Source organism: Homalodisca vitripennis, chromosome 8, assembly GCF_021130785.1.
Source record: "Homalodisca vitripennis isolate AUS2020 chromosome 8, UT_GWSS_2.1, whole genome shotgun sequence".
NCBI classification, from domain to species: Eukaryota; Metazoa; Arthropoda; class Insecta; order Hemiptera; family Cicadellidae; genus Homalodisca; species Homalodisca vitripennis.
Genome location: NC_060214.1, coordinates 103,673,240 through 103,700,634, shown reverse-complemented (window position 1 = coordinate 103,700,634; position 27,395 = coordinate 103,673,240). Strand labels below are relative to the sequence as shown.

Below are 27,395 nucleotides of genomic sequence, written 5' to 3'. Positions count from 1 at the left end.
GTCAATATTTGTTCAGTTGGTGAAGATAAATGTTGATGACTCTAATGAACTGAACAGTACAGGGCTGTAACTATCAATTGGGTGAAAGAAGAAAATCAGGGGAACTGCAACTGCTTAGTTAGCCTGAAAGGATATTTATTTCCCCATAAGCCTTTTAATTAAGATAAGATGCCACTTTTTGCCCAGTTAGGAATATATTTAAAGCATTTTAATTTTTAAACATCAAATTTAAGCTGTACCCAAAACCCTCTCCCAATCATCGCCTTTCTTTTCTCTTTGTCTCAGACGACGCGCCGCGGTACCACAGGAAGTACCGATATTGATTTTCTAGTCAGTCTTCAACTTTCGCTGGTGCGTGTGAGGTGTTGTTTGTACTCTTGCTTACTTGCAGAGTCATTGTCATAAATAGTGTTCATTCCCTCCAGTCTGGACTTCCCGCGGTTGGTGTACCAGTCAGATATTGCGTAATGTTTTAGTGGCAGTACATATAAGTGCCCGCTTAAGTTTTCACTTTTTATTGTTTGAGATTTGTGTTTATGGTAATATATTTGGAGTTTTTTTTAACGTGAAGAACGTACCATAAGTCGATGGAAAATATCATAAATTTTATTATTCTTTAAAATAATTCATCGCCAATAACAAATTTTAAACAAAGAACTGACACTTTTGTTTAGAAATTTGAATTATAGAAAAATATTACTGTGACGGATGCAATTTATACGTGTGTAAAACTGCATGTTCAATAAAATAAGTTAACGGATTAACTTGTAAAATAACCTAATTTATAAAACTAGTATGATTTGTCATATTAATATAAATGGTCTATTCATACTTTTAGTTGAATTGAAATCGGTTTAACACACATACTTTATACATACAAACTAGTGAAAGTTATATAAACATAATTATGCAAAATCTTGGCAAATATTAACTTTCGATAATGTGTTTAAAACACTGCGAACTATGTTTCAGACAGTTCATTTATTTACCAATGCTAGTCACAACTATGATGAACTGCAATCGGATTTGTGTTGGATATCATTAGATAGTTTCGTGATTTAATAGGTGGGTGTTTTAGGATATAAAAAGTAAAACAATAAGTAACTGATGCTAAAAAGGATGACTAAGAATGGCTTGAATAATTGAACTCTGTAAGATATAAGATAAATTAAGATAGGACTTTAATAACGAAACGTGTAATGAGATGAACGATGAGATTTCTACATACCATGACAGGGAATGATGAGGATATGAGAGGTGAAAGTGAGCTTCCCGAATTCAAGTTGCCCAGAGCACCAGATACTTAGATACGACCCTGGCTGAGCTACACGCTAGACATTGACAATGAGTTGTGACTATTGCCTCAGGTGTCGCAAACTAATCTGAGACGGCTTGCACATTTATAAAGCACTCTACATAGAACCTCGCGCTGACTATTTTGTTGGATATTCACATAACCTAGCGGATAAATGTGGAATGTTCTGTTCCTGGTTGGGCTAGCCTCCCTCTCGGCAGCCAAGTTGCAGGACATGGGACGATGTAATCGGGTTGTAGCAACGGATGGTTTCTTCAACTTGACGAAGGTAATAAGAAAAAGTCTTTTATTTTATGTTAATAAAATTTCAGCATACCTTGAGCATGACTTGAATTGATGAGTAACATTCAGTGATAAAAAATAATTATTTAAGACTAAATCATATTTTAGTATATAAATTACTGACAGCCTACTTAAAGTAATGAATATTCGTTTGGATTATCAGTTTTCAGAAGAAAACAAAGGTATCTGGACGTTTGTGAAGGTTCCAGCTTCAAAAAATAACATGGAGCTCAAGTCGATGTATTTGACTACTAAAGCTACGAAGCGCCCTGGGCAGTACCACACAATAATTTATTATAAAAAGTGAGTAATTTTTAGAATACCCATATCTTAATACCTTGCTAATTAGTCACAGTAATTTCAAGATTCTCATATAAAAATATGGTAAAACTAATTCTAGAGTATTTTAGTTTATTCTTCTTAAGAATTCAAGACCTCTGATGAAAGATATTTAAAAATCCTTAGTATGTTAAAACGTATTTTATAAATATTACAGACTGTAATTTAATATTTATCAATTGAACCCCTAATTCCAATGTGTTTTAAGCTGCTTGGTGACGATGTAAATTTATATGTATAAATGTTTTCTCGTTTATCAAGACTACTGTAAGATTGATTTAAATATAGAATTTAATTTTATAGATGCCAATATTTAAAATAATAACGTGTTTATTCATTAATGACTTGAATAAAATTAACTATTTAATCAAATATTAATAAAAAAACGACATGATTTTAAATATCTCCTCCTTAAGAAGTAAAAATGTTTATAAATGCAAACGTAACACTATTTAAAGTTATAACTCATATACTAACTATAAAACTTCACATTTTAATTTCAAGCCATTTTTTTCGCCTCATTACGAAATTTCCTAAATTTCCTATTTTAAGTGCCTGTAATTTCAAATGCTGATAAAAATATTGTGTCTACTTTTAATGCTGTAAATTAAAAAAGTATAAACTTGTATAAGTCATTCAAACTTTTTCCCAATCTTTATAATTCTAAGTTTTAATAAGAATATTAACGTTATGATGTTATAACTGGAACATTGTATTTGATGTTATACATGTATAAATGTAGAAGTTAAAAATCATTTAAATATTAGTTATTCTCCACAACAGCGTTTTTCTATAGTTTCTTTTGACATTTTTTACCTTTGGCATTAATGACTGAACAAACTGACTGATTTTTCGTTTTTTACTCAACAAAGTTTAGTATTATCCGTTAATCACTTTACCAGTCATAAATAGGGTACATAATAACTTCAGTTTTTAATCTGTATCACGTAAAATAATCTTGAATGTAAATTTAGCTCAATAGCATAATAATTTTATCGTTCAAAACGTAAAGAAAATCTCGTTTGGATATGTTCCAAACAATAATATTATCTAACATAAAAATGGCAATAGTTTTTATTTAAGATCGTGTAAATGTAACTGAAACTCGTTGAAAAAATGGTTGCTGATTTCCCTGCGGTCTCCATTTAGGAAACTGCAATAACTTTGCAAATTATTGCTTTAATGTTGTTACTTTTTACTATTGCTTTAGTGTATATACGTTTTGACTAATTTACTTATGATTTAATAACTTACTATCCAGTTTTTGGCTCTGAAAGTTTAATGAAGTTTTAAAAACATGGATTTAACAAGTGTTACTAAATTAACCACCACGCAATTACTCAAAGTTATCACTCCTTATGTTTCTTAAAAATAATTAAAATTATGAATTTATATACGGTTTTAACACTTATTTTTAACCTAAAAATATAATACTAATATCTTTATATGCATATGTTTTTGCTGTTGGTAAATATTTAACTAGAAATTGTATGTTTTATTTAAATTTTATCAAAACTTATGAATAACGAAACATACGAGTCGTTGACAGTCAAAGTTCGCCTAATATCTTTTTGTTACGTAAAAGGTAGAAGAAATAAATCTGAGCAGAAACTTTTAGGCGACTATTGTTTAAATTTACAGTCTTATCACTAAGAGTTAAATTAGGTGGCCTACAAAGGGTTTAATGTGTTTGTTTTGTGTGCAGTAAACACGACCACGAGTACAAGGTTTTCAGTGATGAAGACATTTCTGATTCACTATCTGGACACGTACTTGCAGTTACAAGAGGTAAAAAGTTGTAAATGTGGTATAATTGTAAAAAACAAAACAGTAGATATATTATTTAATACGTTCTAATGTTATTTACACTACAGTCAACATGTTGGTTAATATAGTTTAGTTTATAAAATATAAAGCACATTTATTCCCGAGTAATGCGCTTTTTGGGGAGTAATCCTGAGACGCAGTCTGTAAAATATATAGTAGATTTAATTTAAACAGATGCTTCTTGTACAAATACATTTTGTAAACGTGAATTTTAATCCTTACAACTATAATTACAGTCTAAATATACTTGATCGTGAAACGCAAGAATAAAGTTACAGGTTTAGGCATAAAGTTTCCAAAATTAGGAGATAAAAACTAAGTACATACATCAGCGGTAGTTACTTTTTTTATTTTTTATTTTTTTTTTAAGGAGAGGCCGATCCCCTTTTAGGCCTTATTCTGTCCGTCCTCATGGGCCACTGGCCTGTGCGAGGATCTTATCAAACAGAATAAGGAGGAGAGTCGATACAGTACGAGGTTGATTTTACTGATAAAAAGTGCAACGGTCGCAGACAGGATTTGAACCTGCGCTATCTCTAACTCAGACTCAAAGTCCAACGACTTAGACCGCTCGGCCATCGGCACTCCCAATTCATAATTATTATTGTGTTAAGTAACACATAACACGAACGAAAAAAAAACAGGTATGCCTACTAGGCCCTCCACACATTGCAGGTGCACTGCAGGATAGTTACGCCGCCGCTGTCGGTGACGTAACTGTGTTGCGTTATCAAATGGACAGTCATTATATCTGCGTACTAACTCTACCTTTAGGGATGGCGCTAAAAAATATAGTTCATCTTTAACTACAGTTCGTAATTAAGTACATTAATTTGGTCTTAGTTTTTTAATAATGCTTTAATGTCATATTCCTTCACTGTACTTATGTTCCGTCTACACCGAACAGCAGTTTTATTTTAAAAAGATTTACATGCATTTAATAAATATTTTCGGAACATTATTTCATAGAGGAAACTAAATATTTATTTAAAAAGGACTAAATATATATTTTTCTGCGTAAGAAAGTTTGAAGACTGGTTGCACTAACAAAACATTCAAAGACCTCCATTACTACTTGCAAAAAATGTTCCCAATGAGTTAAGGAATAAAAGCTCATTTTTCACAAGTAAAACATACTATAGTAATTTATATATTTTTGTAGTATAACATTGTTAACAGTAAACAGACATAGATCTTGAAAGAGATTGTTCATGAGTGAAGTACTAGAAACCAAATCTAGAAGAACTGTAACAAAAAAAAATAACATTTCAGTTAAATAATAATATGACTTTATTAACAAATTAATAATTAAATAATTCATATATATTTGTGTTTGGTATATTTAAAATATCAGTTACCTTGTAGGAAATTATATCCAACTAATAATTTTCAACTATCAGATTAGTAAAAAGGTTCTTATATATGTTAGTCATAACTTTAAATAGATTTAAAATAGTCAAATATCTTACCGTCGTTCCTAAAAAAACACCTATTTATTGTTTATTCTGTACAGCTTCGAAACAGCACACAATTACGGAAGATTGAAATCGCAAAAACTGCCAACATACGCTCAGCTATACAACAATAATCAGCCGTTTATATATATATATATATATATATATATATAGCGCTTACGCTAATGTAAGCTTAGCTTTAAAAAATTACAAATTTAAACAATATGCTGTTTGTATATATTGTATATATTAATTGATTGCAAAAGTAAAAATGTAATTTATCAGTTAACATGTAAAAATTGTGCAATGGATTATGTTGGATTGAAAACAAACCCATTGCACATAGGAATGAATAATCACCGTTGTTCGTCTAAAAAACAGCATGAAAAATTGGTTTCACAACACGCATTAGGCCACCAACAAAATTTTGAACAATGTTATTCACTGAAAGGTATTTGCAAAGTACCCGAAGATGGAAACAAAATTTACTTAGAAAATTTAGAACAGGCACATCGGTTAATATTAAAATCAAAAGTACCCTTTGGTCTGAATAAAAGATGAAATGATAATTTTTTTATTATTTTTTTCTAAATTTTTCTCTAAATTCTTTCTCTGTTCATGATATCTCTCTTTGGTGTTAATCACATGTTCAAAAATTCCTGTTTATTTTTTTATGTACATTTTTATTTATTTACTTATGTAAAATTTGTTTGATGTGTTGTTATTTTTATTATACCTTTTTGAAAACGGCAAAGCGGAAATATTGAAGGAACTTTATATCAAGGAGTCTAATAATTGTTGTAATAGAGCAATTCTGCGTTTATACACCCGAAGTGAATATATATATATATATAAACAGCATATTGTTTAAATATAAAATAAACTTAAAATGAATTATTTATAAATATCTCATCAGAGGGTGTTACAAACTAAACATCCGGATGGTCTAAATTTAAGATATGGGTAGCAGTAAATTACACTTTACAATTTTTATTGATAACATTACACATTTAACTACAAATTTAATTTATAACTTTATATTCCTTGTATTAAGCAAAATTATTTACTCTATGTACGTAATTTAAAATTAGTTTTATTAACATATGATGTTTCTTTTTTTTATTATTTTTTGTTCATATATTTACCTATATCTCTTGAAAATGTCTTAAGACGAAATATAGAGAATTTGTATGTTCTTTTTTCAATTTTTGTATTCTTATTGAAGATATATATATATATATAAGTAGATAGTAATATGGGGTTCCTGGCGCACTTTCGGAGCCAACCGAAAAGCAATGTAAAATACTGTTCAATGTACCATAAAGGAAGCTGAGAAATAACACAGCAAATCTCAATGAAAAATTAACCGAATCTACAGTCGTTCGTCTCCAAAAGCGATCGGTACATTACTATCTACTCTGAGGAATGAAAAATTAACCGAATCTGAGCTTCTACTTTCTTAAGCTGTGCTTTGTAAAATGTTGTCAAATCTGCTACGAATAAATTAAAAATCTTCGAAATCTTAATAAAATTTAATCAATTTAAAACATTTTTACTAAAAACATACTTTAATAAAAAACTTTTCTACTAAATAAACAACATGAACTCACCAAGCTCTCTTCAGTTTCTAGCATTTCAAAAACTTACAAAGAAAGACAATTTTAACGAGTTCAACGAATTACCAAAACATTTTAAAGAACAGTTGATACTTTCCTTAAATGATACAGAATTCAAAGAACTTGTAAAGTCTTTTGCAGAAAAAACGTCTAATGGAGTGTTTTACTATCGGCAAAAAACTAAAAAAGTAAGGGATTACATATTTAATATAATTACGAAAGATATTGAAAAGAAAGTAAAAAATAAACAAACAGAGAGTTTTCATCGTTTTTTTATGACATTTTTCCCATATTATACGTTCTTTCAAGATAATCAAGACTTAATTGATGAATTTCTTAGGAATTTTTGTGAGTATCAAGATTTATCAACACAATTCATTAAAGAGCATTATAGAATTTTTCTTATAGAATATAGCCACATTTTGTGTGAAACAAAAGGTATTACTGTAGATAATATTCCATGTGATTCCTACGAAGAAAGACACCAACTATGGTTATCAAAACAGTACTATGACGTGGGGAGGGACTGCAAGTTTTAGAGTTAAGACTTTATTCTACAAAGTTAATTGTTATAATTTCTTTATCTTTAATAGTCTTCTTTCCAGTAACAACCAAGTGTAATTTTTCATTTTTGTTTAATTCTTTAATCTTTTTCTCATCCAAAACAGTCAAAAATCTGTTCGGCAAGTGTACTTTACAATCTTCCAACTCGGCAATTATTGTAAACCCGAATTTATCTTTCATTTTCTCCAAATTCAAGATTTTGTATTTCTTATTTTCTTCCAATTCATTTAACTTCTTATACTCTTTAAACTTACATTCTCCAATATCATTTAACTCTTTCAAGAACTCCATTTAAATAGAAAAAATTTAAAGACGGAAAAAATGAAATTTGCTAACAATCACTCGAGAAGTCGGGGAGAATGTGAGTAAAACCGCATTCTTTTCACGAGGTTCTTCGTTTAATTTCTCCAAATGTACTATAAAATCATCGAGGATTTCTGGCTTAAAATCGTAGACAAATTCAACATCCAGATAATGAAAAAATACAGGTAATATCTTTTCATAATAAACGTGTGTATTTAAACCAACAAACCTAATGTATTCTTTGAAAAGGAAAATAATTTTTTCAACGGTTCCAAGAGATAAGTAAAAATTTTTATTCTGTTTTCTAAATTCTGTAACAAATTTTGTTTGTTTCTTGTCTCCGTATTGTAATTTCATAAGCAGATTATTCAAATGTGTTAGTTTATTTCGAAATTTCTTAGGTTTAGGTCTTTCGTACAAAATTAAATTACAATCTCTACAAACTAAATATTTTTTATCAATAATTTCTCCTCTATTATAACACTTGTAACAGTTGGCATTATACTCTTCCATTTAAACAGAAAGATTTTTTGTTTAAATGGAGATTATGGAACTAACTCTGCCGAGATATAAATTTTTCAGCGCAAATGTTTGTGTTTACATTTCTACAACAGAGATAAATAGAAATAATTTCATTCTATTGTACAACTATTTAGGATATTATGTGTACGATTATAAAGATTATTACGGGAGAAATCGGGATTTTTCAGTGGCGAAAGAGTATATTTTTGAAATATTAGAAGGAATGAAAGAGAATAATATGAACATCATTAACTACTGAATTTCTCTAATATCGTTCTTAATCACATCATAGGCTAAAAATTTCTCAGAGACAACAACAACATAACAAATCGCGTTTGTAACAGCTTTTTGAAAATCCATATTGATAATTATATCGTTCTTTGAACCAGAAATATTTGTCAAACTCTTTGTTGTATCAATGACATAAATAGGTCTATTCGCTAAAAATTCTTTAGGATTGTAATACATTTCCTTATTATTACAGTAAACTTTCTTAAAATCTTGATACATCTGATACATGATTCTGAAAAGACCTCCGGAAATGTTTAAATTTTGTAATTCATCTGGATAATAAGAACCGTTCAATTTTACTCTGATATTTTTTACATCCAAACTATCAAACTTTGAAGGATTTTTTTCTTGATTATTCTGTCTATCTGTTTGAAAACCTATGATAACGAACTTGGGATTGAAGATATTTCTATAAATATTTGTGATATCGAACGAATAAGTTGTTCCGGAAATACCTTTTTGTTCAATACATTGCCAATCTAGAAAATTAAACATAATGTTTTGACTTTTTGTAATTTCATCAATCAACCTAATTTTACTCGTGGTTTGATAATCAATCATTGGAACTCTAATAAAAAAAATCTGTAATTGTTATTTTTCCATCAACAGGCATAACATTTCCAGTTGCAGTCTTCAGAATCACATCATCGTCTTCTGCTCTTATAAAACTTAGATAAAATCCTCCTTTATAGATCGGAATAGTAACATTTTCAAAAAATCCTAATCCAAAATGAGATAAATTTCCAGCTGCTTCAAAAACACCAAATTTAAAATCTGATTCAAAGCCATTAGAAGTTTGAGAAATAACATCACTTTTTGAATACGAAATAGTTCCTTTAATTGTGCTTAATTGGCCACAGTTTTCGACTTCTTCTATCAATTTATTGTGTTTTCTTACTTCAATCTTAGAAAATAAAAACGGTATAAAATTATCGATTAATCTAACATTATCAGTTCCAAGATATGCTTGACCATCTTGTTTTGTTAAAGTTCCAGAAATATAAAACTGGAAGTTAGACGAGCAAAAGTTATCTCCAAAATCAATATTAAACTCAGTTCTTTTATTCGGTTCATTCAAATGTTGTTTACTAATTGGATAGAAATTTTTAAACTCCGCCCTTTCAATATCACTAGCATATTTTCTGTAGTCCGCCATTTAATAAGAGAAAATTTAGAAATTTTAAACATCGTGTATCATTTTTTCATCGATCTAATGTACGTTTTTATAAGAAAAGATATAAATTTTAGTAAAATAATTAAAAAGATTAGAGTCATTTTTAATGATCTACTTCGTCATATTCAGGATTCTCTTCCTTAAATTTTGCGATCTCGGTCACATATTTCAATAAAATCTGCACAGGATAGTAACCGCTATCTATAATATTGTTCCAATCAACTGTATCTTTATTTTCATCCAAAAACTTTATACTCAAGTGTTGATAGAGACAAATAACAGACATATGATCTTTTAATTGATAATGTATATTTTCTTGAATGAACTCTGATGATAAAGTTTGATATTTAGCAATGTTATACCAATTCAATTTGTTTACGTATAATCTCATCATATCTTCGGATAATTCATATTTTTGAGAAATGTCATCCCAATGTTCTTTTTTCAAATCTCTTTCGTGTTGCATGATAAAAAGATCGAAAGCACTGTAATGTCCCGCCATCTCTATTTATTAAGAAAAAATTTCAAAATCAAGTTTTTATAAATTGACTCTTTTTTGAGTTACATTCAGCACATTTTCCAGAAATTCTCTTAACTCCATTGATGTTTGCATAGTATTTTATATCATTTGTTGCAGTTTTTTCTTTACATCTCACACAATATATGAGCGCCATTTATATAAGGAAATTTTATCATGCAAACCCTACACGAATACCTATTTCAGTAAGATCTTCCTCCATATTATTAAGTTTTTCTTGTAATTTTTGAAATTTGACAGCATAAGAATCATTGTATTCAACAAATTTATGACTAATATTCTCAAAAGTTTTCGTAGCATCTAAACTAAACTTATCAAAAGACTCTTTAAATTTAGTAAGTTTTTCATTAATTTCACCAACATCGTCTACTGATCTTCTATTTCTGGCTTCTAACTTATCATAGACTTCTGTCGTAAAATCTTTAACATGCTGTTTATGATTCTCATAATTTTGTTTTAGTTCATTAAACATTTTAATAGGATCTTCTAATTGAATCATTACAACAACATCAAATGGATTAATTCCTTTACTAACACCGCTAATTCTTTTTCCTTTAAAATCTAAGGCATTTTTAACATTCGGATCATGTAAATCAACAATATCGATGTTTTCTGATAATTTTAGAGGTTTTAAAATTTGTTCTTTAACAACAACATCATGTTTGTCAATACCAGGTCGAACACCGACAATTCTTTTTTTATTAGCCAAACTAACATAATTCTTTTCAACTTTGATCACTTCAGTAATTTTATCAGCTTTTTCGATATGAGACATTAAATTGGTAAATAATTTTTTTACACCATCATCAACTTCTTTTTCCAATGTTTTTATTTTATCAGCAACTTCATTTGAACTCATGAAATTTGCAAGTTTGTTATCATATTCTGCTTTAAAATCTTCAATCTCGACAGCAAACATATCTGAATCTGGAAGGTTTTGTAATACATTTTCTAACTTGTTATCAAACTCATTTCTCAAACTATCAAAATTCAAACTATTATCTACATTTTGAATAATTTGTGTTCCAAATACGTCAAAAATATTTTGTGAATCCATATTTATTAAGCAATAATTTGTTAACAACTTCTTTAAAATCTTTACCATTACTCAGTTCATTCAAAACAAAAATACACAAATGTCCACAAATTGGGGGATCGTTATAGTCTTGAATCTGAGAGTCATTGTAGTAGACGCTTGATTTTTTCAAATATTTGATCAATTCTATCGGCGGTTTGTCCTCAATTCTTCCATACGAATCAAAATAACAGGCATTCTTATCATTCTTATAATAACAAACCCAATGCGTTCCACTTCCCATAATCGAGTCTAAATTCACAATTCCACATTCAAATTTCTTAACTTTTTCAGGTAATGTATCGCGCATAAAAATTCCTCTAAAATGTTTAATGTTTTTGCAGATTTCTTCCAATTCTCCGAATGTTAAGGGTTCAAATTTTTTTTCCGATGTTTGATTTCACGTAATTCAAAGTTTTTTCATCTAATCCAGATCCTGTAACATCTTCCAACTCTTTATCTAACCAATTTAAAATGTTTCGAACAATAGGAATCACATCCTTTTTAACGATTGGAGCAGCTTTACGAACATAAGGAACAACATTTTTAACAACTGGAATATTTTCTCCAAAATCTAATAAATCTTTCAAAAGTCCACCATTTTTGAGTTCTTTCAACTGATTATAAGAAAATTCTATTCTGGTTCCTTTATTGTTTTTCTTATGTTTTTCGAGTTTATTGTATTGTCTATTTGTTAAAAATATCTTATCTTCGCCATTTTTTAGTTGATCTATTTTAAATTGAATACTAACGGGTATTTTCTTCTTAAAAGCGGATTTTATTTTTTCTTTCTGATTTTTGCTGAAATTTACATTCACCTCCATTTATATAGTTAAAATTTCAAGTTCTCTTCGATTCCCATTCCTAGTTTTCTCTTCAAAAACATTGCTCCAGCTGTTGGAAGCGCAACAAATCTTGCACCTAAACTAGCATCTTTTGATAAAAATCTATCCATTGCCTTATCTTGCAAAACTTTATCTGCGATATGTCTGGAATTTGTGTCTCTATGTTTTGCATAAAAAATATCGTGTTCCATAGCAGCTTGATCTAATTTATTTATACCAGTATCTCCTCTTTTTAGTCTTTTTTCGAGTTTTGTGCCAGGCCCCAGATACTGATAAGTTGGTACGTGTAATTCAAAAGGTAAATTGTTGATAAAATCATTCAAAAGTCCGCTACCTTCAATCATAGATGAACTTATTGCCGGCAAAACTCGTTTTAAATATTTAATTCCATCAGGTTTTTCAATCATTTCATCAAGTTTGTTCGAAATAAAATCTTTAATCGCTTTCTTTTCGTTCAAAAAATTGTTGTTTCCAGCCTTTTCTTGAGCATAAATATAATTAATAATTCCATCGAGTTTTGTCAAATCGTCGATATATCTGTATTCAATCTTATTATCACTGTATTTTCTCACACCTGATCCTTCGATTCTTTTTTCCCAAATTGGTTTAATCAAATTGAGATATTTTTTACCTTTACTTGACTTTGGTTTCTTAGTAGATGGATCATTATTTTTGTAAATTGAATCAGATTTCCATAAAATTTCAGTATACTTTTTCAAGTCTTCTTCAGAATATAAACCGTCTTTTGGAACATCAGTGCCTGTTAATAATCTCCATAAACCTTGAGTTCCTTCATATGTTTTTTCATTAATAATGATATCATTATGCTCAAAATTCACGGGCAAATTTCCAATCATAAAACTTTTCTTTTTTCTGTCCCAATACAAACCAAATTTATCATCCTTTGCTCTAGGAAGAAATTTTTTACCAATTTCACCAATTATTATATCCGTTGTTCCAGGACTTATTGGTTCAACTATGGTAGAGTCTTCAATGATTCGAGGTCTAAATGGTGTTGAAGATGGTAATTTTGGCAATTCAAACTCAGATTCTGGAATCGAAATATCAGAAAATTGTCGTACAACTGGAACCAAATTCATTAAATTTTGATTATCGCTTAAAACATTTTCAATTTTGCCCTCAACATTTTTTTATTGCAGAAGTTACAGGTTGATTAATTTTTTGAATAAGTTCTTGTTCTTCTTCATCCATTCGAATCTGTTCTTTAAATTCTTTGATTAATTTCTTTTCGATTTGATCAAGTTTTTTTGCTTCTTCTGAAGTTACGTTCGCCATTTATTTAGGAAAATTTTGAAACGTAAACGTGGAACGTGGAAACGTGAACACGGAACGTAAAACGTGAACGTGGAACGTGAAACACGAACGTGGAACGTAAAACGTGAACGTGGAACGTGAAACACGAACGTGAAACACGAACGTGAAACACGAACGTGAAACACGAACGTGAAACACGAACGTGAAACATGAACGTGAAACATGAACGTGAACGTGGAACGTGAACGTGGAACGTGAACAGATTTACCGTTTTTTCTGTTATTTTCATAATGTAAATAAAAATTAAAGATAATATAAAAATAATTGTAACAAATATTTTATCGAGACCACTGAGCAGCATTTATATTAGAAAATTTATTCAAATATTTACCATTTTTAGGCTTCAAAGTTAGATTAATAGTTAAAAATCCGTAGTCTTCCTTCCAAATTTTATCACACAACTCAATAAAGTGGTTTAAACTCATATCAGAACCAACATAATTGTTGTAAATCTTTCTCGAATAGTGATCGTCTTGCTTAAAAATACACAACATATTCAGGTTATTTCTTATAACTTGTTTATCAACCTTTGAAAAGCATTGAGAAAGATAGATACAAGATATGTTTTTGTGACGAGACATTACGAAATATTCCTTAATAACGTCCTGATTTTCCAAAATACAATCATCAAAAACGATTAACGAATTGGGTTTACATTCGCTTAACGGAACTATGTCCTCAGAAGCATTATAAAAATGTGATATTTTTTTGTTTAAGTTTTTCTCAATATTTTCAAATCTTTCTTGTAATTTTTTATAGGCGTCTTGTTCCAAAGACTTGCTAAAGACGTATAAATTGGAATAAGGAATCAACCTATTGTAGATAAAATTCAATAATAAAGTTGTTTTTCCACATCCACTTGAACCAACAATTAACAATCTGATTGGTTGATCTTTCTTATTTTCTTCAAACGTTTGAAGTTTTATCTGATCTTTTTGCTTTAAAAATTTCTCCATTTAAATAGAAGATTTTCATCTTGAAGCAACGCTTGCGAAAATGAAGCTGTTCAAGTTGACTTCAGAAAGCTCTAAATTAGTTTTAAACTTGGAACATCCTATACACTTAGAGGAAGAATCAAATTATTTTATCGGTTTAAGCGGTTTTTATTCTGACAATTTTGTAATAAATATTAGTGAAAGTTCTCCTTATTGCATAGGATTTAGTGAGAAGAACATAACAAAATACTATGGTTTAAACAAAGGATATTATACTTTCGATCAAATAAAAAATTCCCTTAAAAATTATCTGAAAACATTCAAACAATCAGATAAATCTTTAAACTTTGACGAAAACAAGTTTGAAATGCAAAAAAATTATCTCTCTAATAAAATTCAAATAAAATCACCAGTAAGAATAATGTTTTCAGCAATTATTCTAGATTTATTAGGGTTTGTTCCAGAAACTATTGAGCCAAATCAGGTATATTTAGGAAATAAAACGCCAAAATTTAGACCGTTCGATGTAATTGAAGTGCACTGCAATCTCGTTGAACCTAGTTTTAAAAATCATACCGAACATTTACACAAAGAATCTGAAATTTTGTACACATTTTCCCCAAATGTTGCTTATGGATCAAAAATCAGTGAAAAACCGAATGAAATCGATTATATTCCAATTAGAAAAAATATTAAAAGAATTCAAAAAATCGTTCTAACTATACAAGACTCTGAGGGAAATTTATTAAATAATGAGAGTAAAACAACAATATATTTAAGATTGAAAAAGGATTAAAATGGACCCCAAAATATAAAAAAAGCTTCGAAAACATACATTCTGAAGGTAGGGGTGATTCGCCCCCGCCTTCAAACTTTCAAAAAAAACACTGTTTTCATTAATGAATCTGGACTTTATACTGAAATAAAAATTACTAGTTAAATGGAGTCAGTTGTAGACCTACTCAACAATCAACTTACATTCAATAATAAAGACATTTGCACGATTGTTGACGAAAATAATGAAATTTGGTTTAAGGCTAAAGATGTTGCAGAAATTTTACAATATGAAAATACTAGACAAGCTATCATAAATAATATTGATAATGACGAGAAAACAACTTTTGAATGTATAAATTACAGGAGTCTATGCCATAGACCCTTTCAAAATCTTCATCCTGACACTGTTTTCGTTAATGAATCTGGCCTTTATTCTCAAAATAAAAATTACTAGTTAAATTTCTTTTCTATCTAAATGGAGTCAGTTGTAGACCTACTCAATAATCAACTAAAATTCAATAACAAACATATCTTTACGATTGTTGACGAAAACAATGTGATCTGGTTTAAGGCTAAAGACGTAGCAAAAATTCTAGAATATGAAAATACTATGCAAACGATCAGAATAAACGTTGACGAAGATGATAAAAACTTCTATTTTAATCTAAATATAAGGGGGGCTATAAATAGCTTACCTTCAAACTTCCAAAATAACACTGTTTTCGTTAATGAATCTGGACTTTATTCTTTAATTTTGAGATCGCATAAACCAGAAGCGAAATTGTTTAAAAATTGGGTTACGAAAGAAGTATTACCTTCCATTAGAAAATATGGTGAGTACAAACTTGAAAACGAAAATAAGCAGTTAAAAGATGAAATAAAACAGTTACAAATTAAAGATGAAATGAAATCATTGAAAATAGAGAATCAAGAATTGCGAATGGAATTAATGAAGAGAGATATGGTATGTAAAGATTTTGCTAAGAAAAAACACCATGTTTTTGTATTAATTAAGAAGAATCACATGTGGGAATGGCCTTATTACGTTATCAGAGCTCAGAAACGAGAAATACCAAACCGATTAAAACATCTAAAAATAAATTATCCTGAATTAGAGATTTTGTTCATTGATGACGAACCAAATTCTATCAATCTGTATAACCAAATGAAAGAATCTTTGAATATTTTATACAACGGAAATCATTTTACTACAAATATGGCAGAATCTCGACTGATTTATAGAATATCTAAATTACACGATGAAAATGTTTCTAAATTTTACTAAAAACTCTCGATTTATTATATTTTGTTTGTAAATGTTTAGCATAACTAGGTAACCATCGTAGAATTTTTTTTTCATATTCACAAGGCATTTCGTTTTTATAACTTTCGCTGAAAATTTTTTTAGCACAATCTTTGCAAAAAGCATCTTTTCTATCTTTACTATACTGCCAGTTATTAAATTCAGAAATATTTTTAATTTCTTTACAAAAGTAACACTTTTTTCTCTTCTAAAGTTAATTTGTTCATTTTATCATATAATTCCTTACAATAACAGTCTTTTCTATTCTCTTCTTGACACTTTGTACATTTCTTTTGAGACTCCATTTATATAGAAAAAATTATTACACGATGAAAATGTTAAACTCTTGAATTATGATATTTTGTTTGTAAATGTTTTTGATAATTATTTAACCATTTTATAGTTCTTCCACATTCACATTGAGTATCTTCATAATATAATCTATGGTGATTCTTCTTTACACAATCTTTACAATATGAGTCTTTCTTATCTCTACTATAGTGATCACTATTAAACTCTGAAATTTTTTTAGTTTCTTTACATTTAAGACATTCTTTATCTTCCAAAGTTAATTTTTCTATTTTATCATATAATTCTTTATGATATTCCCTTTCACAATCTTTGCAATTATAATGCATTCCATCTTTCCTATTTTTATCTTTATAAAATTCATTTAAATCTTTAAATTCTTTGCACTTTGTACATTTCTTTTGATGCGCCATTTATATATAGAAAATTTATATTACAGTTTTTGACTTCTTCAATTCATATTCATAAAACTTTCCGGTTATTTCTTCATTATTTAAATCTTTTATACTATAAGTTACAGGATCTGTGTTATTAATTTGATAAATCACAAAGATTTCTCTTGACCAATTGTTCTTATATTTGTTCGAAAATGTTTGTTTTTTACTAACAATTCTTACATGATCATTGACTTTAAATTTAGTTTTCGTGTGAATTTCAGGTGGAACATACTTGAAAACGGTCTCTAATAACTCCTTTTCTGCATCCTTATCTACGTCTTTCGGTTTCATTTTGATTGTGCTGTGAACTGTATCGTTATAATTGTTTACGATTTTTTGAAGAATATCGATCCATTTAAAGTTTTTATTAATCTCAAAAATTACTTTCATTCTCTCATTTTGAGTTCTGTTATATCTCTCTACAATACTTGATTTCTCTTCGTTTTCAGTATGATAAATCTTAATGTTGTATTTCCTCAAAACATCGTTAAATTCTTTATTTTTAAACTCTAAACCCTTATCTGTATGAAGTAGGTTAGGAGGTTTGTGATTGATCCTTATGGCATCTTTTACTATATCTTCGAAAGCTTTTGAAATATCCTTGCCGTTTTTTCTTTTGATAGCTCTTGACCAAGCATATTTTGAGAAAGTATCAATAACATTTAACATATACTTGAATCCATAATTTTGATCCGAATAGTTAGACGTTATAACTAAATCTGCTGCCCATAAATCGTCAATTCCTAATGTTATAATTTTTCTCTTTTTAAACTTCTTTCGTACCGGTGCATGAATTTCTCTAGCTTCAATCTCGATTTCTTCCTTATTCTTAGATTCTTTCTTTACTTGTTTTTCATAAGGATTCTTTATAAATTTACTCTTATTTGTCTTACATTTTGAACATTTTGCTGCAATTCTATACAATCCGTTTTGAGTTTGAACAATTTTAGAATCTATATTTTTCGTTTTCTTTTTACACTTGTGACAGTGAATTAAATCATCTTCCATTTACATATCAAAGTTTCCAAGTTTATTTAATTCGTCTAATATATCAGATTTATAGCCATACGGTACTGTATCGATCTTATTTTCTAGGACAATTCTCTTATCATCTTTAGCGTTCAGTGCCAGCTTGTTTATGGTAACAGTGTACAACTCATGTTTATAGCTTTTGATTACTGTCATCTCCCTAAATTCTTCTTTATCTTCGAACAAACATCTCTTCAAGTTTTCGATATTTATTGTTTTATTTACAACGCTTCTCTTAATTCCTTTACACCTAACTGGGTTTTTATCTAGATATTTGTACGAGTACATCTTAGACCTTAAACCACAAAATTCTTCTAAAACTTCGCTATTTAACTCATCTTTGAATTTCCCTATTACCTTCTTATTTTTAGTAGTGAAACATTCATGATCTTTTGGATAATCACTTGTATCAAAGTTGTAACATGTTATTTTTTTTAGCATACAAAATTAAATTTAAATTAAAAATATTCAATTAGTAAAATTGAAAAATTAGAACAGGCAATTTTTTTTTATATTACGAAATAACGACTTGAGTTTTAGAATTATCATGAAAAGGAGCGAAATGATTATTTTACTGACGATGAGTCAGGACGCTATCTGGCAGGTCCGTGCCCGCACGGATATCGCCGCTTCCCCTCCGATCACGGCGAGAGGAGGAAGGCTTCCCCCACCCCCGCGATCGCGCGAACCTATATAATGACGGCCGATTGAAGACACGGAGAGACAGCCAGTGACCGCGACACCGCCGACGAGCGCTGCTCACGACGACTTCGACCCCTTCCCCCGACCCCGCTCGCTGATCGACTTCATCGCGACTCGACGACCGCCGCCGATATCCAGCACCAGGTAAGGAACAACGAACCTGTTCCTTACTAAAGTGTTTTATCTCCGCCATCAACAATTCTTCCAAAATTTTTTTAATGTGAAAACAGAATTTAATATTTTATTTTGTCATTTATGAAATTAATCGATCTGAAATATATTAGTAATGTTTTATGCTTATAGATTTATTTTGATAAGATAATTGTTTGATTTTAAATACACTCTTAATAATTTATTTGATATTTAAGGGTATCATTAAATTTAAATAGAATATATTTGACCTTCTCAATTTACTGAAACTTTAATTACTTTTTCGACTTGAATTACTTAAGTTATTCTTTTCTTCAATCTAACTTATATTTTGAATTCCAATTACTCAGATTATTTTTTTTGTCATTTCGACTAAATTTTTAAATATTGTGTTAAAATTTTCCTTTCTAAATTTTTCAGATCTCGCATTTCTTTTCCTGGCGATCGATCTGACACCTCATCCCGAGTTTCCTTTACGAACTTTCCTACCAATTATCTCCTACCCGGAAAAAAATTATAACAGTCGGGACTCGCCTTACCACTGCTTTCTTTCCGGCGATAGTACTGGCATCCTATACCCACGACTTCCTTTTTATAAATACTTTCTTCCCACCGACCCCGTCCTCATAAACTAAAATCTTATGTTCAATCGATGTAAATTTTTATATTAGGTGTAAAGTTTTCTCGACCATCATTCTGTTGTCTGATTATTATCACATTTCTTGGCGAATCTCTAATCTACTCGGAAATATTTTTTCTTTCTTATTGAAGTTCAATCTAATTTTCACTTTATTAATTATTTATATTTTTGTAAGTGATTATCTTTATTTTTTTTCTCCTTTATCTATTTCGGGACTCGCAACCCTTTCTTTTTATTTTTTGCGAACGTCCTGACACCCTCACCCCGATATCCTCCTTCAAAATATTTATTTAACGATATTTTAGTTTATTTTTCTGGTGAACTGTGCAGATAGGGTGAGTGTTCAATTTTTCTTTCATATTCATAGAGCCCTGATATTTTAGTAATTTAGTTTAGTTAGCCTTATCAACATGGTTTAAATCATTTTACCTTTATCTTAGCTTGCATTATGGTAGGGTAATTCTGCATGGTGTGTTATAAGTGATTATTTTGTTTTTATTTTCCAAAATTATATGCCTGAAAAGTAAACTTGATATTTTATTTTGGTGCTATACACTTGCCTACAGAATAACATAAAAGCTTAGTCTATTTTTATATTATAAACTCATCTAGCTTTTGCATCCCGTAGAAATATTTTCTGTTAATGGGTTAGTGCTTGCTTTATGTATATAGTAGTTGCACTGTGATATTGGTGCATGGCTAATCTTTAATTTAATAAGATTGTATATTTGCTATTGGTGTTATTTGAATATATTGCTTTTGTTAGCCGCATTGCTATTCATATTTTGCTTTGATTTTGTATTTTGCTTCTACTAACCATAATTATTTAACCGATTAATTATTCCAACCCCGGGCTCTTACAATAATTACTGTATACGACCCCCCGACCAAGTTATCAGTGGAGACTACTCAGCTTACTTGTAATTCCTCACTGACCGACGTATTAATAAACAATACAGTCGTTTTCGAAAATCGAACTCGCTTGAACAATAAACTTTCCTAGAACAAGAAATTTTGATTTTTCTGAGCAAGATTATTTTTTTAATTTTTTTTACTTCTTCAAAATTTTATTGGAGTTGACGTGATGAAGTAAGCCCCAACGTTATTTTGGAAGTATCAATTTCTTCCGCAGGGCCCTCTGATTCGACTCCAAACAATAAATAACAGTTATTTTAAATTCTCGAACCCTGGAAATTTCTAACCCAGCTCGACTGGCTATCTGGCAAGTTGCGAATATTTTCACTTGCCCCCGAAAATAACATCGCAAAGTCATCTATATTTTCTTTAATAATTTTAAAAGGATCTCGTTTCAATTCTAGAAAATAACTGTCTGTATCCATGTAACACAGATTCAAATCTGGATCAAACTTCTTTAATTTGTTGTAATAAAACTCGTACATTAGCAATTTTGACAAATCAAGTACTGAAAACCCTATGTAAATCGGCTTGTTAAATTTTACTTTCTGTTTGTACATGTGACTCGCTATACAGTTGTCGTCAAAGATGTTAAAGCATTTGAAATTTGTTTTCTTAGCTTGTTTCATTGAAAATTCTTCATTTCCTAGTTTGATATCACATCTATTTCGCACATTTTCCATAGATTTTCCAAAAACTGAGTTGTTCATCAGCTTGTAAAAATCTTTCTCAAAGTCACTTGTAGCTTTGGTTCTCATATTAGTATTAAAATCAATGTACTCTTTCATAAAAGGCTTCTGATCGAATGCAATAACTCTATTCACATGTTTCAAAATCATACCTTGTTCCAAATAGAACTTCAAATTTCTCGAATGAACAACGTATTCAGTTTTATCCAGTAGAGTTGTGCAAAGTTTGTTTTTAAAATGTTCTGGAGCAAGAGGTAAATCCTTGTGATGTTCGTGTAAATTTGTTGGATATCCAAGATCGACTTCGAGAATATAGCCATAATCTTCGTCGCCAGTGAGTTCTAAAATTGTTTCTTGCCACTCTTCTTTTGTATACGTTTTAGGATCCATCCACTTGATATCACTAAACGGCAGTTTTTGCATAAGACCATACCCATAAAGGTTGTTTGCATCGAGATAGAGTAAATAGTTTTCGGGCTTTGTCTTATCAAAATCTTTTAAATATTTGTTATTTGCTTTCACATATCGTTTAATACACTGAGAAATGCCTCCGCGAATACCTTTTTCGATCATCAAATACATATTATAATCACTAATTAATTGTAATTCTATCTTCGTTAATTTTAACATAGCATCCCATGCAAGACTGGGAGCTGTTAGATAGTGTGCTGGATCAAGCTTATAGCAATTCAAACAAATATTCCTAAAATTTTCAAAGATATCAGCGAGCAATAGAACATCTTGAATGTTATAGAGATCAGAGTAATTTCCTAGATTTTTCTCTTTTAATTTGTTCCAAACATTTAAGTAGTGTTGAAAATCTTTCTCAGATATGCTCTCATCTGTCAAAAGTGAATAGAAATCTTGAATTCTCAATTCTTCTGTGTAATCAAGTTTTTCAATACTGTCGATAAATTCATAGGGAAATATTCCTTTTCCAGATAGAATTTTAAAAATCTCGTCGTCGTCATTTGGCTGTCTTTCTATTATCTCATTCAGTCCATCTTGTATAAAATGATTTGTATGTTTGAAGTCTTCTCTCTTTAGATTTTTAGCTAACTTTTCTATAGACGAGGCCATGAATCTGAACGTGTCTACAAACGAAAACTTGATGAATTTTCTTGGCTTATCACCTTCGAATTCATAGCCATATCCAGAATTTACAGAATAATTTATATATTTTTCATCGGTGTTTGCAATCAAATCAACATTTCCATATTGTTTAGCCAATTCTTTTATGTACAAATGAGTATCGTAATTTGACATATTGTGGCAGAAAACGGGAATATTCTGAGGAAATTTCAAATTTAGATTGCAACATGCATGAGCTGCGCCTCGAAACTTGCCGGTTAAATGACAATGATCTCTCACTTTATTATAACTCTTATCTTTCCAACTATCAGGAGTAAAACCATACTGAATTGACCCAACATCATAAGCAGACCATTCACAGATATGACAAACGTTTGAATTTTGATACGAAATTTCTTCTTCTTCTGTCAATTTCATAGGTTTCATGTTCTTAGAATTATATTTTTTCGCTATGTATTTCGATAATTTATTGAGTTCTTCAAACAATTTTGTCGGGACGTTTTTCAAATCTTCTTCATTTTTGGCACGATAACATATCGGTTTGTACATGCGATTGGTCACATTCGACACTAAATATAGAGTAAAACCATAAGGAATGTGCCTCTGAATCTTGGTTGTAGTCGATCTTTGTGGATTGTTCTTGCATGTCGGAATTTTTTCTAATATGCTCTCAAAGTCCATATAAATTACGTACGGATGGTTAAATTTCTTTTGATAATTAGTAAATTTAGTTGTTTGACCTGGAAATGGCATAATTGGCTTACAAACTTCATGATTTTTACAAATTTCTAAGTGATCTGTTAAATCTCCAGATTTGTAAAAATGGCTTAAACATCTTCTACACAAAAATTTTCTTTCTTTATGTTTAGACAACTGCGAAGAAACAAGCTTATTTAAATCGGTTATCAAAACATAATGAGATTTATCATCTTGTTTAACATACAATAAATCAATGTTTGTTTCAGCGTCATATTTTTCAGAAATTTGTAACGGAACAATGTTAATATTTTCATCAAAACTGTAGACATTGATAGACATTGTTGGATACTTATACTTGGAATTGTAGCTTCGTTTTTCAAATATTTGTATATCTTTCAGAGACATTGGATACTCAAAACCTGAAAATATTTCGTCATTCACAAATTTTTCGTATTGCTTTACACGTTCACAGTCTCTTTCTGGTTTTTCAATAGCACATCTTATTGAGTAAATAAAGCAAAAATCATCTCTATTTTTTATATTTATACAAGCTTTTTTATCTTTGATATTCTTTGGTAAATCGATGTATGATCCTGCATTCATCATTTCGTGTTTGTTAAGGCTCAAAACTAGTTGTTTACAACTTTAAATGTCCATCCGGAACCTTTATTTGGATTATTCGTTTGTTATCGATGTGTTAATTTATTAAATTGCTTAGTAATAAAGTCGTTTACGTCAAAGATTTCGTCTGCTTTGATAGTAAAATACATTAGACATGTTTGCGGTTCACCATTCACTAAAGTTCGTTCGTATTCACATTCCAAAGAGAGATAGCCCTTCATATTTTTAACATTTTCTTGAAATTTCTCGATTAAACTTTTAATTTCTGACCGCATAATTGAAAGATATTTGTAAATTGACATGGAATTGTCGTTCAAGTTTGTTAAAATGTATTGCTTGAAAAGACCGTGTATTGAGGATAAAACTTCTACATCAATGATATTTTCGGATTTTACTTTAAGAGTTTTATCAATTTCTTCGATCATTTCAGACTTGGTTTTATCGTTAGTACCGATAGCCAACTTTTCAGCTATTGAATGAAGTTTTTCATCATTAAATAGGTCGAGATTTTTCTTTTCAACTTTGAAATTTCTCTTTAATTCACGTAATTTCTCAATATTAAACATGTTTTCGTGATCGGCAATTTTATTTTCTCTAGCCCACTGTCTTAAATAATTTAGTTCATTATTGTAAATTTGCTTGTTTTTTTCATGACTTTTAGAATTATAATGGCGATCATAGTTTTTTCTTAAAATTTCTATTTTGCAGAACGGACATGATATTTTATCGCGCTCCATTTAGATAGAAAAATTTATTTAACTAAATGGTGCTTGTAAACCAACGATTGCGCCTCTCACGGCGTGATATCACTACGGATATGACGCAGGCGAAGCGATTATCGTGATGGTCGGTCTGTAGTAGCACACCTCGACTGTCATTGAAGATTTTTCCTTTATTCGTAGCAGATTTGACAACATTTTACAAAGCACAGCTTAAGAAAGTAGAAGCAAACAGCTGTAGATTTGGTTAATTTTTCATTCCTCAGAGTAGATAGTAATGTACCGATCGCTTTTGGAGACGAACGACTGTAGATTCGGTTAATTTTTCATTGAGATTTGCTGTGTTATTTCTCAGCTTCCTTTATGGTACATTGAACAGTATTTTACATTGCTTTTCGGTCGGCTCCGAAAGTGCGCCAGGAACCCCATATTACTATCTACTTATATATATATATATATAATATATATATATATATATATATATATATATATATATATATCAATTCTGCGAATATACTCTCAGCTGTACAGCAATGCTTAGCTGTTTTGAAGCATAAGTAATGAATAAACTTTATGGCATTTTTGACTCAACTGTTGTAGGGAACAAGAAAATAGAATTTAAAATTTCATTCCTGAAGTACGTGCCTGGCAGATATGCGTATTACTCAATTTGCAGTGAAGAAGGAGGTAAGTGTATAAGTTTATAAAACGCACAAAGCTCGATATTCTAAAACTACCAATTTTATTTCACCATGGATAGATTAAGATGTAGCTGTACATTTAAATAATATAAATATGGGTGTTTGTGTAACTAATGCTCAAAGTTTTGGCGAAAATGGAAAACAAAGTCTTTACTGTCTTTGAATTAATTTAATGTAATTTTAAATAATACTATTTAAACCATTACTAATTCATTTTTGTTTATTTTAATGACTACACTATACTGATTATATTTACAGGTGACAGAAAAGTAGATTACAGATACGTTGTATCTCACGGTCCCCTAAACAGCGATGAAGTGGCGGACATACGAAGCCTAGAAGCTCAGTACAAATTTTCAGGAGCTCTCAAAAACATTTAAAAAGTTTTGTCAATGATTATAAGTTGATAAAAAATACTAAAATTATACTTATAGCAATAAATATACCATGAAAAACTATAATTATGTATTCGTGGAAGTTATTATTCGAAAATTCCTTTGTCCATGTTGTTTTAGTTTTAGGTTGTGCATTCATTGTTTTCTGAAATTGAAATATTATTGCATTGATCGTATCTCATCTATATATATAAAAATTATTGTTTGTGTGTTTGTCCTTTATGGAATCGTAAACTATTTAACCGACCATTATTTATTTATTTATTTATTATGACTTCCAACGGTACAACGCCATTTAACATATTTACAAAAATTACAGACTTCTAAGATGACTATATTAAATTAAAGCTAGAAAAATAGAACATCACATTGTATACACAACAACAACACAGCAATCAGCATAACAGATAATCATAAGGCAAAGCAGTAACAACAATAGTTTGACGCCAAAAATTATTTAACATTCATAGCAGGAATGTAACAAATCAATAACAAGTATCAATAATAAATAGGTCAAGAATAACAAAGATAACAATCAAATATAAGGTAACCATTGCAATAAACTGTCAGACAAAACGAACCACTTGAAAATCAACATGATAATAGAATATAAAATAATAACAGAATTATAATATGTAGAGGATAAAATATATATTTCATAATTAGTGTTAACATTATTAGTCGATAGTGCTCTTATTCTATTGAAGATGGCAGGTTGCCCATTTAGCCATCAAGCTGACATGATATTTATGTATGGAAAAGCTAACGGTAATAGTCGCCTAGCATCCCGCCTGTATTACGAATCATTTCCAAATCGATAACAACCTACTCATTCAACATTTGCTGCTGTTTTCAACCGACTTCATGAGACTGGCACTTTGTTACCTTCTACTGCAGACCGAGGTGTACAGAGACAGCGTAGAACTCCTTATTTGGAAGAAAACATCTTACAGCGAGTAGAGGAAGATCCAGGCGTAAGTACTAGGCAGTTAGGAGCAATACTCAACGTAGACCACATGACAGTATGGCGAGTTCTACATGAGCAGATGTTATATCCGTACCATTATCAGCGTGTACAAGCCCTTGGTCCAGCTGACTTTCCATTACGTTTACAGTTTTGCCAATGGTTTTATCAGCAAGCTAACAACCCTGGTTTTACATCATTAGTTGTGTATACAGATGAAGCTTGTTTTAATCGAGATGGAATAACCAACTACCACAATATGCATCAATGGGCTGATGAAAACCCACAAGCCATTCATGAAGGGAGACATCAACAGCAGTTTAAAATAAATGTTTGGGCAGGCATCATTGGAGACTGTTTATTAGGTCCTTTTGTATTACCTGACATACTAAATGGTGAAAACTACAGACATTTCTTACAACACGAATTGCCTGAAATTTTAGATGATGTTCCCTTGGGTGTGAGAGAGCACTGTTGGTTCATGCATGATGGAGCTCCCGCGCATTTCAGACTAGATGTCAGGCAATTTCTGGACCAAACTTATGGGGAAAGATGGATAGGCAGAGGGGGACCTGTATCATGGCCGCCTCGGTCGCCAGATCTAAATCCAATCGATTTCTTCCTTTGGGGCCATTTGAAAACTCTAGTTTATGAAAGACCAGTTAATACCAGGGATGACCTTTTACAGCGTATCACTGCAGCCTGTAACACTGTAAGGAATACACCAGGAATACTTGAAAGAACTCGGCAATCAATGACCAGACGTGTTAATGCATGCATCGCATCAAATGGAAGGCATATTGAACATTTGTTGTAAAGTGATCCCTAATATTTTGAA

General features: G+C 30.1%; 1 protein-coding gene across 1 annotated transcript; it reads left to right on the top strand.

The window, feature by feature from the left end:
* Nucleotides 1–1,400: 1,400 nt before the first annotated feature.
* LOC124367825 lies at nt 1,401–25,666 on the top strand. The gene is made up of 5 exons (XM_046824959.1): nt 1,401–1,583; nt 1,761–1,900; nt 3,642–3,724; nt 25,098–25,184; nt 25,457–25,666. The coding sequence occupies exons 1-5, from the start codon at nt 1,470–1,472 to the stop codon at nt 25,576–25,578; spliced, it is 546 nt and encodes a 181-aa protein (XP_046680915.1). The 5' UTR covers nt 1,401–1,469; the 3' UTR covers nt 25,579–25,666.
* Nucleotides 25,667–27,395: the final 1,729 nt, after the last annotated feature.